At 51.5% G+C, this 20,065-nt stretch overlaps 1 protein-coding gene across 1 annotated transcript in view; it reads left to right on the top strand.

Annotated features, from left to right (window-relative positions):
- fndc3ba (fibronectin type III domain containing 3Ba) overlaps window positions 1-20,065 on the top strand; it is a 444,633-nt gene that overhangs the window by 110,142 nt on the left and 314,426 nt on the right. The window contains exon 3 of the mRNA XM_041204259.1: window positions 3,473-3,548. Coding sequence (XP_041060193.1) covers window positions 3,473-3,548 — 76 coding nt within the window. The remainder of the gene's footprint in view (window positions 1-3,472; window positions 3,549-20,065) is intronic.

Raw genomic sequence — 20,065 nt, forward strand, 5'->3', positions numbered from 1 at the left:
ATCCCCTTTACAGCCAATGAAGGACACTTGAAATGTAATCACCGTTGTAGGAAATGTGGCAGCCAATTTGCACGCAGCAAGCTCCCACAAACAGCTGCTGTTTCTCTCCTTAGGCAGTCCCTCAGCATCAAGGTCGATTGGTTTCCACTCTGGTTCAGTGGGTTCTGAGATGGCTGATAAAGTCCAATGCATGATCTACTGACTCTGCCACATGTGGGCAGGTGCTGGTCCAAGGGTGGGGTAAATGGATTGTTCGGAGGCTTGCGCGCTCTCTCCGATGCCACAACTTCACCACTTCACGTTCCTGACTAGGTCTCTCGATGTGCTCAATGCCTTCCCAGACAACCTTCGGTCTGTCCTCAAGCATTACCCAGACCTCCCTGTCTCTTGTCATTTTAACACTCCACCCTGCTCTCTTGCCCACATGTCTGTCCTTGGCCTGCTGCAATGTTCCAGTGAAGCTCAATGCAAACTGGAGGAACAGCACCTCATCTTCCGACTAGGCACTTTACAGCCTACCGGACTGAATATTGAGTTCAACAACTTCAGATCATGAACTCTTTCCTCTATCCCCACCCCCTTTCCGATCCCCCTTTTTTCCAATTATTTATAATTTTTTTAAAACTATATTTTTCTTTTCCCACCTATTTTTAAATTTATTTCGATCTATTTTTTTATCTCCACCTTTTAGCCCATTTCGATCCCTTCCCCCCACCCCAACCCCGCTAGGGCCTTCTGCCACTAGCTTGTCCTGCTTGCTACCCTTAATGTCCCCATTAGCACATTCCTTAGCTAATATCACCACTGTCAACACCCCTTTGTCCTTTTGTCTATGACATCTTTGGCAATCTCTTCCTTGCCTCCACCTATCACTAGCCCTCTATCCAGCTCTACCTGTCCACCCCCCTCAACCAGCTTATATTTCATCTCTTTTCTATACTTCCTTAGTTCTGATGAAGAGTCATATGGACTCAAAACGTTAACTGTGTTCCTCTCTGCAGATGCTGTCAGACCTGCTGAGTTTTGCCAGCTATTTTTGTTTTTGCTTAAGCTTTTTCTGTGTTGGTCAGTCACAAGCCAGGGTCTCCCGTGAGTTAGTGGGGATGATTTGAGGACATCCCAAATGTGTTTCTGTTGACCACCTGGGGGGCTCCTGCTGCCATGGAGTTCTGGGAAGAGCAGTTGCTTTTGGAGTCTTCTGTCAGGCCTACGGCCAACATGTCCTGCCTAGTGGATCTGGTTTTGAGTGATTAACACCTCCAGGCTGGACATCTTGGAAAGGACGCTGCTTTTCTTGCCTTCAGATTTGAAGAATCTTGCCAGGGCACCACTGCTGGTACTTCCCCAGTACTTTTCGGTTGCCTGCTATAGGTTGTCCAAGTCTCCAAAGCACACGGGAGCACCGCAAGCACTGCTGCCCAGTAAACCTCGCCTTTAGTCACAGGTTTGAAATCCTGATCCTCAAATACCATTTACCTGAGTCAGCCAAAGGCTGAGCTGGAACATTGGAGGCGATGATGAATTTCATCGTCTCTGTCTGCCTTTGTCCAGGGGAGGCTCCCAAAAAATGGAAAATAGCAATGTGATAATGACCAGACAATCTGTTTGCTAATGTTATTTATGGGACAAATATTGGCCTAGAGGATACCGGAGATAACTCACCTCCTCTCTCTCCCCTGGTGTCTGTCATGATATATCTGTTTGAGCAAAGTAGCTTAATAGCCAGGACCCTCACTGTTAATGCTGGAATTTAGTGACTGGTTCCATTCGATATGGGAGAAGTTAGTGGGTCTGCAAGCTTGGCATGAGCTGCAAACTGAATTTTAATTCAAATCCTAACGAACGCGGTTGTTTATTTCCTTATCATATTGATGACTGTGGTGTAATGGTTCAGTTTGTTGACTGGTAATTGAGAGTTCAATCACAGCATCGAATTTTGTAACAGTTGTGTTTTTTCTTTTCCTTCTATTTACTTAGTGGATAAACATCAAGGCACCAACTCCATACACTGATTGATAAACACAAAAATACATTGTGCACATTTATTAAGGAGTTGAGAAGTTGGTAGCAGTTTTAGCCAGATGAGGAACTTGTACCCATGTCTGAGCTGGGAGCTTACTCAGAACAAACTGAGACCAAGTCTGAATCATGTGATACATTACATCATTTCCCCTCTGGTAATGCATACAGAAAACATAACCACACCCAATTAAAGGTGTACCACAACACGCTGGTCTCAGTAAAAGTGACCAGGAAATTATTAGTTTGTTGTAAAAACCCAACTGATTCACTGATTCCCTTTAGCGAAGGAACCCTGCTGTCCTTACCTGGTCTGGGCTTCAAGTGACTCCAGTCCTACATCAGCTGCCCCCTGAAGAGGCCTTGCAAACCATTCAGTTGCATCAAACCCACAACGACCACAGCAGTTCAAGAATGGCGGCTCACCACCACCTCAAGGGCAGCTAAGACCAGGCACTAAAATTTGGCCTCACCAGCATTGCCCACATCCTAAAGAATAAAGAGCTAAGCGTTCCATCAGCACAACGTTATATCATAAAGAACATAGATTACCACAGCATCACAGTATCTTCACGGTGCAGGAGGAGGCTATTTGGCCCATCAAGTCTGTACTGGCTCTCTGAAAGAGCCTTCCACCTAGTCCCAATCCTCTGCCTTATCCACGTAACCTTGCCCATTCTCTCTTTGCAAGGAGCAATCCAATTCCCTTTTGGATACCCCAATCGAACCTTCCCTATCAGGAAATTTGTTCCAGACTCCAACCACCCTCTGGGTGAAAAGTTTTTTCTCACGTCACATTTACTCCTTTTGCCAATTACTTCGAATTTGTAGATAAAAACAAAAAAACCGTGGATGCTGGAAATCCAGAACAAAAACAGAAATACCTGGAAAAACTCAGCAGGTCTGTTGAAGGGTCATGAGGACTTGAAAGGTCAACTGTGCTGTTCTCCGCCGATGCTGCCAGACCTGCTGAGGTTTTCCAGGTATTTCTGTTTTCACTTTGAATTTGTGTCCTCTAGTTCTTGATGTTGTCTTGAGTGGGAGCAGTTTCTCACTATTTACCCTGTCCACACCCCTCAGGAACTTGAATACCTTCATGAAGCCTCCTCACAGCCTTCTTCTCCCCAAGCAAAGCACTCCAGACATTGCCCGAGTGGTCATTCCTTGAGATGGAGTTACTGGGCGGTGATGGAAGTTGGAGTATGTTCTCGTCTCCCACCCTCTCGCATGGGGGAAATGGGGATGGTGGGGGGGGAGGAGTGGGGTACTGAGCTCAGTTGTGGTGTCACAGCACTCCACCGGCTGAAATCGGGTAGCTCCACACACCTTGGGTCCTGGTGCGCCGGTCTCAAGTCCTCCTAGTCCTCGCCGGGTGAGCTGCCAATGAGAATGTCTTTATTGTGTGTTTGGTGCTGTCCTGGGCTGCGGCTAACTCTTTGTGTCTTTGTTGCAGGTTATTTTAGTTCAGGTTAATCCGGGAGAAACCTTCACCATAAGAGCAGAAGATGGATCTTTGCAGTGTATCCAAGGTAGGACAATCCTCTGCGAACTGTATCCCAGAGGGTGAAGGCTGAGTCCTGGGTGGACCACAGTGATTGGCCATCACTAGTTGGAAGAGGTGAATGTGGTACCCTCCCCATCACACACACCCCCCTCCCCATCACACCCGGCACCCCCTCCCCATCACACCCGGCACCCCCTCCCCATCACACCCGGCACCCCCTCCCCATCACACACAGACCCCCCTCCCCATCACACCCGGCACCCCCTCCCCATCACACCCGGCACCCCCTCCCCATCACACACAGCCCCCCCTCCCCATCACACACAGCCCCCCCTCCCCATCACACACAGCCCCCCCTCCCCATCACACACAGCCCCCCCTCCCCATCACACCCGGCCCCCCCTCCCCATCACACACAGCCCCCCCTCCCCATCCACACCCGCCCCCCTCCCCCAATCACACACAGCCCCCCTCCCCAATCACACAACAGCCCCCCCTCCCCATCACACCCGCCCCCCCTCCCCCATTCACACACAGCCCCCCCCTCCCCATCACACCCCGGCACCCCCTCCCCATCACACACAGGCCCCCCTCCCCATACACACACAGGCCCCCCCTCCCCATCACATCACAGCCCCCCCCCTCCCCAATCACTCACCCGGCCCCCCCTCCCCATCAACACCCGGCCCCCCCTCCCCCATCACACACAGCCCCCCCTCCCCATCACACCCGGGCACCCCCTCCCCATACACACCCACGGCCCCCCCTCCCCAATCACACACCAGCCCCCCCCTCCCCATCACACCCGGCACCCCCTCCCCATCAACACCCGGCCCCCCTCCACCATCACACCCGGCCCCCCCCCTCCCCAATCACACCCGCCCCCCCCTCCCCATCACACCCGCAACCCCCTCCCCATCACACCCAGGCCCCCCCCTCCCCATCACACACAGCCCCCCCTCCCCATCACACACAGCCCCCCCTCCCCATCACACACTCACCCCCCTCCCCATCACACACACCCCCCCTCCCCATCACACACAGACACCCCCTCCCCATCACACCCGGCACCCCCTCCCCATCACACACAGCCCCCCCTCCCCATCACACCCGGCCCCACCCCTCCCCATCACACACAGCCCCCCCTCCCCATCACACCCGGCCCCCCCCTCCCCATCACACCCCGGCACCCCCTCCCCATCACACCCGGCACCCCCTCCCCATCACACACAGCCCCCCCTCCCCATCACCCACAGCCCCCCCTCCCCATCACACACAGCCCCCCCTCCCCATCACACACAGCCCCCCCTCCCCCATCACACACTCACCCCCCTCCCCATCACACCCACCCCCCCTCCCCATCACACCCGGCCCCCTCCCCATCACACCCGGCACCCCCTCCCCATCACACACAGACCCCCCTCCCCATCACACACAGCCCCCCCTCCCCATCACACACAGCACCCCCTCCCCATCACACACAGCCCCCCCTCCCCATCACAACCAGCCCCCCCTCCCCATCACACCAGGCCCCCCCTCCCCATCAACACCACAGCCCCCCCCTCCCCATCACACCCGGCACCCCCCTCCCCATCACACACAGCCCCCCCCTCCCCATCACACCCGGCACCCCCTCCCCATCACACCCCGCACCCCCCCTCCCCATTCACACACAGCCCCCCCTACCCCATCACACACAGCCCCCCCCTCCCCATCACAACACAGCCCCCCCCTCCCCCATCACACACCGCCCCCCCTACCCATCACACCCGGCACCCCCTCCCATCACACCCGGCACCCCCTCCCCCATCACACACAGCCCCCCCTCCCCATCACACCCGGCACCCCCCTCCCCATCACACACGGCCCCCCCTCCCCATCACACCCGGCACCCCCCTCCCCATCACACACAGCCCCCCTCCCCATCACACACAGCCCCCCTCCCCATCACACACAGCCCCCCCTCCCCATCACACACACCCCCCCTCCCCATCACACACAGCCCCCCCTCCCCATCACACACAGCCCCCCTCCCCATCACACCCCCCCCCTCCCCATCACACCCGGCACCCCCTCCCCATCACACCCGGCCCCCCCTCCCCATCACACACAGCCCCCCCTCCCCATCACACCCGGCACCCCCTCCCCATCACACACAGCCCCCCCTCCCCATCACACACACACCCCCCTCCCCATCACACACAGCCCCCCCTCCCCATCACACCCGGCACCCCCTCCCCATCACACACAGCCCCCCCTCCCCATCATCACACACAGCCCCCCCTCCCCATCACACACAGCCCCCCCTCCCCATCACACACAGCCCCCCCTCCCCATCACACCCGCACCCCCTCCCCATCACACCCGGCACCCCCTCCCCATCCCCATCACACAGCCCCCCCTCCCCATCACACACAGCCCCCCCTCCCCATCACACCCGGCCCCCCCTCCCCATCACACCCGGCACCCCCTCCCCATCACACCCGGCACCCCCTCCCCATCACACACAGCCCCCCCTCCCCTCACACACAGCCCCCCCTCCCCATCACACACAGCCCCCCCTCCCCATCACACACAGCCCCCCCTCCCCATCACACACACACCCCCCTCCCCATCACACACACCCCCCCCTCCCCATCACACCCGGCACCCCCTCCCCATCACACCCGGCACCCCCTCCCCATCACACACAGACCCCCCTCCCCATCACACCCGGCCCCCCCCTCCCCATCACACACAGCCCCCCCTCCCCATCACACACAGCCCCCCCTCCCCATCACACACACCCCCCCCTCCCCATCACACCCGGCCCCCCCTCCCCATCACACACACCCCCCCCTCCCCATCACACCCGGCACCCCCTCCCCATCACACACAGCCCCCCCTCCCCATAACACCCGGCACCCCCTCCCCATCACACACAGCCCCCCCTCCCCATCACACACAGCCCCCCCTCCCACTCACCACACAGCCCCCCCCTCCCCCATCACACCGCCCCCCCCCTCCCCATCACACCGGGCACCCCCTCCCCATCACACACAGGCCCCCCCTCCCATCACACACAGCCCCCCCTCCCCATCACACACCAGCCCCCCCTCCCCATCACACACCCGGCCCCCCTCCCCATCACACACAGGCCCCCCCCTCCCCATCACACACCAGCCCCCCCTCCCCATCACACACAGAGCCCCCCCCCTCCCATCACACACACCCCCCTCCCCATCACTACACAGGCCCCCACCTCCCCATCACACACAGCCCCCCTCCCCCATCACACCCGGCACCCCCCTCCCCATCCACACACAAGCCCCCCCTCCCCATCACACACAGCCCCCCCTCCCCATCACACACAGCCCCCACTCCCCATCACACACAAGCCCCCCCCCTCCCCATCACACACAGCCCCCCCTCCCCATCACACACAGCCCCCCCTCCATCACACTCACCCCCCCTCCCCATCACACACAGCCCCCCCTCCCCATCACACACAGCCCCCCCTCCCCATCACACACAGCCCCCCCTCCCCATCACACACAGCCCCCCCTCCCCATCACACACAGCCCCCCCTCCACACTGCACACAGACCCCCCCCCCCCACCACCACCACTCCCCACAGAGCAGCTACTGTCTGACTACTCAAGGCAAACACATGATTTGGGTTTGGTGACCGTGGATTTGAGATGGGTAAAGAGGACAATAAAACTCTCGTGAAAACCCAGGATCGCAGAACACTCTTCCCTCTCCCTCATCTAGACTTTCACTGCACTTTTCTTATCCCGCAGGAGGATATCTGCAACTTTTGGCTCCCTGTTTGATTCTGAGCTGAGCATCCTGCATCATATATCACTGCCTGTTTTCCACTCTCAGTCACCGCCTGCTACTGCTGACACCCTCACCTGCGGCTTTGTTACCTCTACACTCGGCTGCTCTAATACCCTCCTGATCACCTCCCCCCCCCCACCTCCCCTCTCCCCACTACCCCCCCCACCCCACCCCCAACCCAACCTTCCACCTTCTGTCAACTCCAGCTCGTCCAAAAACTCTGCCGTCCAATCCAAACTTGCACCAAGTCCCATTCGCCTGTTACTCCGGTACTCACTGACCCAGGTTCGCCTCCAGGGAAGCATCCATTTTAAAATTCTCATTCACATCTTCAAATCGCTTCGTGGCCTTACCCCCCCCCCCCACCCTCCCATCTCTGTACCCTCCTCCAGCGCTACAACCCTCTGAGATACCCTCCAGTTCCTGCTTCTTGTCCCTTCCTGATTGTCATGGTTCCGCAGTCGGCAGCCACTCCAACAATCCTGACCCCCAAAGCCTGGAATTTCCTCCCTGAACCTCTCTATCTATCTTTCTTTCTCCCTTTAACACATGCTTTAAAGGCTACCCCTTTAGCCAAGCTTTCTGTGTCATCTATGGCTTGGTGTCAAATTCTGTCTGATTTACATCCACGAGACACTTTTTTATGCTGAAGGCACTAAATGAAGAGAAGTCATAGAAATGCTTCAAGGTTACAAAACAGGCCACTCGGCCCAACCACTCCATGTTGGTGTTTACTTTGGGCACAAGCAAATATTCCCAAATACCACTTACCTGACCTATTCCCATCTTTCTTGATTCCCTCTACTTCTATCCACCGATCCGATCTTGAATAGAAACAGAAAATGCTGGAAAAACTCAGCAGGTCTGGCAGCATCTGTGGAGAGAGACGAACAGCAGAAAGGCCACACAGATTTGAAAGGTTAACTCTGTTCCCCTTTCCGCAGTCTTGAAAGTCGACGCGGTTTCTGCCCCGCTATCAAGTTTCTCCTGCTCTCTGTCCTAAATCTCTCACATTCCACCTTGTATTTGTGAACCCTTCATTCGTGACCCCTCAACCACATTAACAGTAGGCTCCTCTCTACCCTGCCCCCATCCTTTCTGTTTGTTAAACGCTGGCTTCTTAAAGGCACATGTACCCTGTCACACCTCTCATGGTAAAAAAGCCCCAGATGTTTCAGACCCCCACCACCACCACCTCCCCCATCTATTTCTATCCCCCTGTACCAGACAGTATCCTGGTGAACCTGGGTCCAGAGACCTTAACATTAAGCAGGCTAGAGAATATATCCTTTGTTTCCTTTCCTGACCCTGTATTAGGACAGATATTTCTGGCTAAAGGGTAGATTTTTGGGAGAAAAACGAGATTTCAGTAATTGTTAGTTAGGGTCATGAGGTCCTTAAGCCTGTTGCACAATCAACAGGATGGATAGAGGGAACAAGGCAGAAGGATCTTAACGTTAGGGAGGGAAAATTGCAAAGGATCTTTTTCAAACAAAAGGTAGTGGGTAACTGGAACTGCGTTTCTCTAAATGTCTGTAGATGCTGGTGGGGGGCGGGGAGGGACAACTGGAGCTTTTAGGATTGAGATTGACAGATTTTTGTGGGGGTGAGGGTCTTGCGGGGGGATATGGAGCAAAGCCTGGTAACTGGAGTTGAGGTGCGGGTCAGTCGTGATCTGATTGTTTAGCGGAATGGGCTGGATGGGCCAAATGGCCTCCTCCTGCTCATGTGCCCACAGAAAAGGCCGCGGTTCCAGCACTTGCGGCCAGAGCGCAGAATTCAAGGGTCATTTAACAACAAAAGGAAGGTCCCCCCAGCACAGCTGGACAGCTGTGATCCACGGAACAGCTGAACGCCTGGCTGAAGCCCCCCCCCCCCCCACCCACCACCAAAATAAAACACGCCTAACAAGATCCTTGCAAGCGTGTTCAAGGCTGTTGTGGCTGTGACTTGATTCCAGCCATCTCCCCGGGAAGCTAGATCGCATTTCCACTGCTTTGAAAATAATAATTAAAGGCTATAAATTTGTCAGTGCATTAAAGATTGAGATGTAACACTTTGTTAGATGTTTGCAGTGATTCAGGATGTGTTATTTATGCACAAGCAACATCGCCTTGAAGCAATCAGTGTTTGTGTCATCTGCCCTGAGGGGTACATGTCACTGATTTGCTGTAATTAGCTTGTTGCTGATTTGCTGCAAAGTACAATATCATTAACATCACTCACTCATTTCCTTTAAACTGTGGAGTTCACAATATTCCAGATATTAAACACCACCTGCATTGGCATGGTGGTATCGTCACTGGACTGGTAATCCAGAGAGCCGGGGTAATTCTCTGGGGACGTGGGTTCAAATCCCCCCCAGGGCAGATGATGGAATTTGAATTCAATAAAAAAAATCTGGAATTAAAAGTCTAGTGATGACCAGTTGTCATAAAAACCCATCTGGTTCACTAATGTCCTTGCGGGAAGGAAATCTGCTGTCCTTACCTGGTCTGGCCTACACCGAATCCAGACCCACAGCGATGTGGGTGACTCTTAAATGTCCTCTGAACAAGAGCTATTAGCAATGGGCAATAAAGGCTGGCACACATCCCAAGAATGAATTTTTTAAAAAAGCTAGGGCATTCCTTATCTGTGATTATTGTTTTGATGTTTAATATGGCCCGAGTCTGAGATGGAAAGCGGAATATTTTGCGTCAGGGAGTTAAGGGACAACCCTCTGCTTTCAGCGCGGGAGAGTAGGGTTGCCAACCCTCCAGGATTGGCCTGGAGTCTCCAGGAATCGGAGATCAATCTCCAGGACAGAGTACACAGCCACTCTCGGAAAAATCATCGAGACATTAAAAAAATTGGGTTTTTTGGTCATTTTCTTTGAACATTTCTCTTTACCAGATATAAAAATATTTAAAAGGGGGGAATAAAAGCTGTTTGGCTGACAGTCAAGCATCATCCAATTGGGTAATGAGTCTTTTTGCTTTCCAATTGGCATGGGAAGGCAGAATGTCACAAAGATGGATGTGTTGGCCAACAAATGGCTGGAGTGTGGGGGAAAGTCATGTGACGAAATCTCCAGGAATGCATTCCATCATAGTTGGCAACTCCAGGGGAGAGTCAGCCAGGATTCCTGCTCTTGGTCACAAATGAGTGACTTGTGTTGGAAACAGTGAAGTGAGCAGAAAGGGCCGGGGGCTGATGGAGCTGTAGTGTCTTTGTCATGATCTAAATCTCTTTCACTGTCCAAGTTGACACAGGAACTGTGCTGAATGGGGTGAGGTAGTGAAGGAGGCACATCATCCTCACAAAGAGACACAAACAACACTGAATCTACACATCAACAGGTTGTCCTTCTCAGAGCAGAGAAGAATCAGGGACATTTATTGTGGTGGTGTGTTACAGGACACTCAGGGCGTCAGAGTTGCTGTGGCAACATACGTGTTTACATGCATGTGGTAGTGTGGAGCCATGGGTAGTGATGGTAGAGGTTTCGATGTTCTTTCCAACACATGGCTGACCAGGAACCTCTCCTGCTCTTACCGCCTGCCAATGGGGTGCATTGGGAAGATTGGCAGCTTGGTACTCGGCCTGCTTGACCACAATATCAACACACGTTCCTCAGCCTTCAAGTCTGGGCCTGAATTTCACCTTCCCCAGCTGGCGGGTTTTTAAGTGAGGGGGTGTGGGAGCGTGACTGTGAAGGAACGGGGTTCCCTCTGAGTTCCGCCCGCCCCGTTCTCGCAACGATTTTACGCTGGGGTGGGTAAGGCCTCAGATGGGAAGCCCATCCTTGCCCCGATTGAGGCCCTTAAGCGGCCAATTATTGGCTACTTCAGGGCCATTTCCTTCCCAGCCTCAATTTTTAGGCTGGTGGGAGGATTTACCTGGCATGGGGGAAGCTTAGGCTCTAACGGGAAGGTTGGAAATTGCGGATGCCCCCATCAGAAGCCCCCTTCTGATTGTGGGCACCCCCATCTTTAAGGTTCAGTGGCTGCTGGACCTCCCTCGCTTCTTCCCACAACACCCCGGTTGCCTCTTTTGCACACCCCATCCCTCCCCAACCTACCTCCCCAGGTCTTCCCTACCCACCCAGCCCTGGGCCTTTAAACTTACCTTGTCCTCCAGCCCCGGGCCCTGGCCTTAGGCATCTTTCTGAAGTTCCCCTTCAAGCGTGAAAGGCAGAAGTCCTGCCTGCGGCCAATTGATGCGCGTTGGAGCGGGAAATGGCTATGGGGCACTCGGAGTAGGTGGGGATGTGTTCCCTGCTGACTCTTTGGAAGGGTGTTGGGGAGTGGGGAAACCCCACCATCCAAAAAAAATTCAGGTCTTGGGAGTGGGACTCGAGCCCAGAGCTTCTGACTCAGGCATGGACGCTGTTTCTACAGTGCCCTGGTTTTATTTTTGATTCTGGGAACATTTACACTTTGAGGCCCAGCTTCCTTATCCTGGCAACAGGCTCGGAGACCAGAGCCTAGGAGTCTGTCACTGGGATAAGAGAGCCAGATTTAGAAAGCTAAGCCTGCCAGGCACCCAGAATCTGACCTGAACACATACCAATGTAACAGTGACTAAACAGCACAGCTGCCTTTTCAAGCACCTGTAACGTTTTATATCTGGGATTGCTCCGAGTGGGAATGTTCACCCTTGGGGAGGGGCAGGAGGAGGATTGACCCACATTCGTGTCCTCCCAGTGAGAAATCTATCTATCTCGACCAACACTGTTACTTCCCCTCAGAACCTCGCTAAAAATTGACTTCACCACCTCCTCATGAACAAAAGCATGCACCACGCCCTTAAAGCTTTCCTCATACCTGACATTCCAGATCTCAGGAATCAGCTCAGCTGCTTTACCCTGTCCCTCCTTCGAGGGCAGAGATTTTCCAATGATTAAATGTCCAGACAAAACACATCCCACAGCTCCATCATTCTTCTTGATGTAACTATCACCCAACTCCTCCCCACCTCAGCCTATCAGCTGCTGAAAACTTGCTGTCTCGGCTGTTAACACCATGCCCCTGGTTAGCCTCCAGCTTTACACCATCTATAAAATTCACCTCATCCAAAACTCAGCTGCCCAGGTCCTGCGCAACCATCCCCGGCATCCTCTCGCTGATCGAAACTAGCTCCTGGTCTGAAAAAGCCTCATTCTTATCCTTGTTTTCACATCCTTCCTTGGTCTCACTCCTCCCTATCTACCTCTGTACTCTCCAGTCTCACAACTCTCCCAGATCTCTGTGCTCCTCCATTCTGCTCCGATGAGCATCCCCGATTTCAACCCCTCCACCGTGCCTTCAGCTGCCTGGGCCCTAAGCTCTGGAACTCCCTCCCTACACCTCAGTCTCTCTAACAATCTCTTCTCTTAAGACACTCCTTGAAACCTCCCTATTTGACCAAACTTTCAGTAACTTCCTATATTCTTTCATGAAATGTGCATGTCGCTGGCATGCCCTCATTGTCTCTCACCTCCCCCACGACCCCCCCACCCCCCCTCCTCTCCCCCTCTCCACCCCCCACCCCCCCCAACTCCACTGTGCATTTGTTGCCCATCCCCTAACTGCCTTTGAGCTGAGTGGCTTGCTGGGCCATTTCCAAGGGCAGTTAAGAGTCAACCACATTGCTGTGGGTCTGGAGTCACCTGTAGGCCAGACCAGGTAAGGACAGCAGGTTTCCTTCCCTCAAGGACATTAATGGTTGAAATAGGGTAATAGGGGGAAGGACTTTGGCTGGATTAGGGGTTTATTCTTTCATGGCATGTGGGCATCGCTGACAAGGCCGCCAGACCATTAGTCTGGGCCTCTGCATTACCAGCCCAGTGACATTACCATGACACCACCATCTCACCAAGGACTAGATGGATGGGTTTTGGTTAAATGGCCTTTTCCCACCCCTGACATCTGCGTTGTGCTTATTAAAGGAGGAAGAAATGGGAAATCCACTTTGTTTCTTCTGGTGGCTGTGTTCTGGCTCTGTCGAGACCCTTGTTTGGGGCTACAGTTCCAAACGTAGCAGCTGCGGTCTGGTACCTCTCTGGGGTTAAGTGGCAGGGTGGGATGGGGTTGGTGGAGTGGCGGGGGGAGAGAGGGAGGGGCTGGTGGGGGAGGTGAGAGACAATGAGGGCTGGTAGGCTATCTCAGCAAGGGGACGAGGCATTGCAACTACAGTTGATCCTGGTGTCCGTAAGTGGCCTTGTCACAATGGCCAACTGAGTCAGGCCATGATCAACTCATTCAGGATTGGACCTAGGAAACCTGGACTGTATCTCTTGGTATAACCCACACAATAGTAGTTGGTGGCAAACCACTTCTTGAATAAAGCAAAAGGATGTGGTTGCTGGGGGCTAATTGAAACTTTCAAGCTTGAAGTTGGTGGATTTCCCCTGGGTAAAGGCATTGAAGGAGTTGGAGCAAAGCTTGGTAAATAGACTTTAGATTCATGGGAATATAGGACTTAGGAGCAGGAGTAGGCCATTCAGCCCTTTGAGCCTGCTCTGCCATTCGATAATATCATGGCTGATCTGGTTGTGGTCTCAACTCCACTCTCCTGTCCACCCACCACAACCCTTGACTACCTTGTCTATCAAAAATCTGTCTGACTCTGGCTTGAATAAATTCAGTGGCCCAGTCTCCACTGCTCTCTAAGGAAAGGAGATACAGATTAGTCATGACCCCATTGAATGGCAGAACAGGTTTGAAGGGGCTGAATGGCCTCTTTCTGTTCCTGGGCAGATTAATTTTGTGCGCAGCTTGTCTTAAAGATAATTAGCCATTCCAAAGCCAGACCAGATACCAAAATGTTGTCGAATTGTATTTGGTCAGGTGTCCCAACTTTGGGATTTGAAGAGGTTTTGTAGGTAGGGGTATAAGTAATAGTGGTTTAAGGAGGGAGTTTAAAAAGGAAAAGGACTTGCATTTGTATAGTGCCCTGCACAATGACCAAATATCTTGCTTTCCAGCCAATTAAGTATGTTTGAAGTTTTTTTGGAAACACAGCAGCCAATTTTTGTACAAACAGCAATGACTAGGTAATCTTGTTTTTGCGATGTTGATTGATGGATAGATGTTGGCCAAGGCACCAAGGAGAACTCTCCTGCTCTTCTTCAAAAAGAAGCACCATGGGATTTTGATGTGCCCACCGGGGAGAGAGAGAGACTGGACCTCAGTTGAAACATCCCATCCAAAAGGCTGCACTTCTCGAAGAGCAATTCGGGATGGACAACAAATGCTGGCCTTTCCAGCGATGCCAGCATGCTATGAAAGAATATTTTAAAACTCTCTGGCAGTGCAGCACTCCCTCAGTGCTCCTCAAGCAGGGGCTTGAATGCTGAGCTTTCCATCTCAGGACCCAAATCCTACCAACTGTAGGAGACACACAAAATACTACAAGAATACTCGGGTCCCTAGAGAATTGCACTGGGTCTCCTGAATACCGATCCAGTGACAAAAGCACTACGCCACCAACTTTCCTAATCTATACCAATGGCTGGGATGAAGGTAGCTAAATTTTTTGATGACACAACAATATGTGGGAAATTTAGTTATGAAGAGGGCCTAAAGGGATTGACAGAGTGAGCATGCAAAAAATTTGGCAGAAGTATAAGGTGTGAAAAGATGAACTTGTCCACTTTGGCAGGAAGAATAGAAACGCAGCAAATGATTTAAACGGAGAGAGGATTGCCGAACTCGGCAGTACAGAGGGATCTGGGTGTCCTGGTACATGAATCACAAAAAATTGCTATAAAGGTACAGCAAGTGATTAGGAAGGCAAATACCATGTGGCCATTAATTGCAAGAGGAACCTGGTATAAAAGTAGGGAAGTTATGCTACAGCTGTACAGGGCGTTGGTGAGACCACATCAGCAGTATGGTGTACTGTTTTGATCTCCCTCATTACGAGAGGATATAATGGCATTAGAAACAGTTCAGACAAGGTTCACTCAACTGATTCCTGGGATGAAGGGGTTGAGCAGGTTGGGCCTACACTCATTGGAGTTTAGAAGAATGAGAGATGATCTTATTGAAACGTATAAGATCCTGAGGGAACTTGATAGAGTGAATGCTGAGAGGATGTTTCCCCTTGTGGGGATGTCTAGGGCTAGGATGTCCATTTAAGATGGAGGTGAGGAGATATTTTATTCCTGAGGGTCGTGGAATTCTCTTGCCCAGAAACCAGTGGAGGCGAGGTCATTAAATATAGTTAGACAGATTTTTGATTGACAAGGGTGTCGAGGGTTATGGGAGTAGGCAGGAAAGTGGAGTTGAGATCACAATCGGATCAGCCATGATCGTCTTGAATGGCAGAGCAGGCTCGATGGGCTGAATGGCCTACTCCTGCTCCTAATTCTAGTGCTGGACTAAGCCACAGATTGCTCTAGCTGCCTCTTTAGGGCTATGGAAGAAGCTGTGGCAGAGCGGGTGGAGTGCAGGAAGCTGGATTTATGGGGTGGTTTAGGGGATGGAGTGGGATGTGGAACTAGAGGAGGTTTCAGTTGGGACATTTCGGGGCGGTGGGGTGAGAGTGCAGCAAATTGAAATCAAGGACACGATTTCAGGCAGGTATGTAAATCATTAAATGGTATTGGTGGGATTAGACTGACAATCCTGGCAAGGGAAAGTACAAAAAGAGGAGCGTGTGGCATAGAGTAAACCCAGTGAAAGGAAAGTCTAGGCAAAGATCAGTAAGCAATGCCCTCGTATAAATGACTTGGAATTTACCACATTGAAACAGGCCATTCGGCCCAACTGGTCTGTGCTGCAGTTTATGCTGCACATGATCCTCCTCCAATCCCTCACCATTTCACCCTTTTAGCAAGTCGTTCCATTCCTTTTCTCCCTCATGCGTTTATCCAGCTTTCCTTTAAACTTATTTATGCTGTTCACCTTAGTCAGTTCAAGTTCCCCATGCTCATCGCTCTCTGGGTAAAGGAAGTTTCTCCTGGATTCCCTGTTGGATTTATTAGTAACTGATTAGTCTGATATTTATGGCCTTCTATTTTTGACTCTGCAACAAGTGGAAATACCTTCTCAATGCCTACCCTGTCAATTCACAATCTTTAAAGGCCTGTCAGGAGGTCACCCCTTCTAGAGAAGAGCCCCAGGCTGTAGGCACACAGCCTCCCATCGCTCTCTCCCTGCTGGGAATGAGCCTGGGTTCCAGCTCCTGGTCTCTGTCCAATGACTGATGCTTGAACGTGAGCAGGATGACCAGGGAGGGTAAAAAACTTCCTCTGCCTTCTGTCTGACCTTTGCACATGCTCGCTTTCCAGCCAAGGTAGAGACTGGGAGGAGGACAGCTGCCAAGACAGGAATGGAGTGGCCAACTACGTTGCCAGGAGGGACGCGCTTGTGCTGGTGGAATTTTACCCCAGGAAGATGTGATGAAGAGGGGCTGGGAGGAGGAAAATCGTGGGTGGGGAAATGAAATAGAGGCAGAGCTTCGTCATGTTGGTTTAGAGTATTCTCTTAAAGGCACCAGGCCACATGGCTGTATTCCAGGTAGAGTAGCAGCCCGGAAGCTGTGGATCCCGTGCTGGGCACATAGCAGCCAATTTGTGTTTTGGGCACGTTCCTTTTTAAATAAACTGATGCATTGGGTGTTGGTTCTGAAGCCATGAATGAGCAGAGAGTTGTGTCCTGGGTCAAGGTGCCTTCTCGCACGCTGTCAATAACACAGGGCAATGCAAACTCGTTCTCAAGGCCACCCAATGGTGCCTGCCCAGAGAGCCCCTTAACGATGGTTTATTTAAAGCTTAATCGTCCCAAAGCCAATATTGCTGCAGGATCGAGAGACACATCTCCAAAGAAATAAAGAACAAAGTGACGACATGCATTTCTAATTCATGACCTCTGGACATCCCAGAGTGCATCAGCGCCAATTAAGTACTTGGTGAAGTGTGGTCACTGTTGTATTGAGGGGAATGCCACAGCTAATTTGTGCACAGAAAACTCCCACAAACGGCAATAAGATAAATGGCCCAGATATTTTGTTTTGTGATGTGTTGGTTGAGGGGTCAATATTGGCCAGGACACTAGGAGAACTTCCCTGCTCCTCTTCAAACTGGTGCCATGGGGGATATGTCCACCTGACAGGACAGATGAGGCCTCAGTTTAACATCTCACCTGAAAGACGGCACCTCTGGCACTGCAGCACTCCCTCAGGACTGCACTCGGAGAGTCAGTCTTGATGGAAAAAAAACACCAGAAATAGGAGGCAATCAGAAAATAAGCCACATGGAAAAATTGAGTGGAATTAATATGTAAAGAAAATGATGATGAAGGAAATGCTGAGACTTAAGAGAAACAAAATATCCAGAGCCTGGAGACTCCCACCTCAGGTTGTTAAAATAAATAAGCGAGAGAGTTGCAAATGCATTAGTCATAATTTTCCAAACCCCTCTAGATTAAGGAACTGGGCCTTTGGTATCACTCAATTATTTAAGGATGGAAGGAAGGAGTAAGTGAGGAAACCTATCAGTTTAGCGTCAGTTGTGTGGAAGTTATTGGAACCTAGACAGTGTGACCAAGTGCTTGGACTGGTGTCAGTTTGCAGTCCGAATGAACGGGCATCTGCTGTGGCTCAGTGGGTAGTACTCTCACCTCTGAGTGAGAAGGTTGGGGGGTTCAAATCCAAATCCGGCAACTTGGGAATTCTGCGGCAGCAACTATTCCCTAAATCCTGTCCACCATCTACTAGGCACTAGTCAGGAGCATGGAGGAATACTCTCTTTTTGCCTGGATGAGTGCAACTCCAACAATACTCAAGCTTGACACTGTCCAGGACAAAACAGCCCACTTGATTGATGCCCTATCCACCCGCCTTAAACAATCACTCCATCCACCACCAGTGAGCAGTAGCAGCAGTGTGTGTACCATCTGCAAGATGCACTGCAGCAACTCACCAAGGCTCCTTCAACAGCACCTTCCAAACTGTGACCTCTACCATCTAGAAGGACAAGGGCAGCAGACCCATGGGAACACCTCCAGCTGGAGGTTCCCCTCCAAACCACTCACCATCCTGACTAGGAATTATATCACCGTTCTTTCACTGTCGCTGGGTCAAAATCCTGGAACTCCCTCCCAACAGCGCTGTGGATGTATCTACACCAAATGGACTGCAGCAGTTCAAGAAGGCAGCTCACCACCACCTTCTCAAGGGCAACTAGGGATGGGAAACAAAGGCTAACCAGTGATGCCCATGTCCTGTAAAAAGAATACTTAACAAAAAGCAGGTATTCCAATGCTGACGCTCCTAGTGGAGTGTTGTACTGCTGGACATGGCACCTTTTGGTTGAGATGCATGGAATTTTGATATGGTTTTATTAGAATAAATAAGGAAAAGCTGCTTCTAGTGACAGAAAGGTCATTAACCAGAGGACACAGATTTATGGTGATTGACGAAAGAACCAGAAGCAACATGAGGAAGAATTTTTTTAACACAGCGAGTTGTTGTGACCTGGAATGCAATGCCCGACAGTGTGGTGGAAGCAGTTTCAATAGTAACTTTCAAACAAGTTAAATGTTTGAAAAGGAGGAAAATTACAGGGGAGAGAGAGGGGGGGAAATATAATTAATTAGATTGCTCCACCAAAGAGCTAGCACAATCAGGATGGGCTGAATGGCCTCCTGTGCCAGCTCATTCTATCCACCAGTGACTGTTGATGTTTCTGGGAGCTGTGACTTTGAAATTCATGTCTTTTTTTTTATAAAATCGTGCAACTTCCAGCATGATAGACGGGTGAACTGGGACTTCTTTTTTTGTCTAGTCATTTTTGATGTTGCTGTCTCTTGAGCAATGAGATTAGTTTGTAACCTTGAAATGTTTCCAACTATTCCTTTTTATAATCAGGAGTGTTTTTGCTTTCATGTTGGAGTTTTGGTTCTGTTTTATTTTTGATGTGACGTGTATTCTGACGATCAGACTGCTCTCTGCCCTTGAAGTTCCCCAATACAGCTGAATGTTTTCAGAGGGAGTTTCTCCTGATCGGAAAATTACTTTCTCCTTTCTAATACCCAATCCCATTTCGGTTCCATTGACTTTCATCGCACTCCCGTGTATTTGGGTATAAGACAGGCAGAACTTTGCATTTCTCTAGCGCCTTTCACAATCTCAAGATGTCCCAAAGTGCTTTACGACCAGTTAAGTAGTCTTGAAGTGTAGTCACTGTTGTAATGTAGGAAACTTGGCAGCCAGTTTGCACACGCAGCAAGCTCCCACAAGCAGCAACATGATAATGACTGAATAATCTGTTAATGTTAGTCAAGAGGTCAATACTAGCTCAGGACATTAGGGAGAATTCCCCTGTTTTCCCTTGGAATCATGCCCTGGGACTTCTTGGTCCAGTGGAGAGGCAAGATGGGGCCTCAGTTTAAAATCTGATCTAAGAGACAGCACCTCCGATAATGCAGCACTCCCTCAGCCCTGCATTGGGAGTGTCAGTTTAGGTTTTAAAGAGTGTCTTAAAGGAGGAAAGCAAAACAGAGAGATGGAGAGGTTTAGGGAGAGAGCTTAAGACCCTGGCAGATGAAGGCACCACTGCCAATGGTTGAAATTCCTTCAAGTGCCTTTTCTCAATCTTAGTTATATCCAGCCTGTCATCTTCCTCACCTTTCCTTTAATCTGCCTCACCGTTACTTGCACCATCTGCCGTCTCTCTTATTCTCTCACTGTGCCTCTCTCTTTCACTCTGTCTCCCTCTCTCCCTCTCGCTCCGTCTCTCTCTCGTTCCAT

Source organism: Carcharodon carcharias, chromosome 2, assembly GCF_017639515.1.
Source record: "Carcharodon carcharias isolate sCarCar2 chromosome 2, sCarCar2.pri, whole genome shotgun sequence".
Taxonomy (NCBI): domain Eukaryota; kingdom Metazoa; phylum Chordata; class Chondrichthyes; order Lamniformes; family Lamnidae; genus Carcharodon; species Carcharodon carcharias.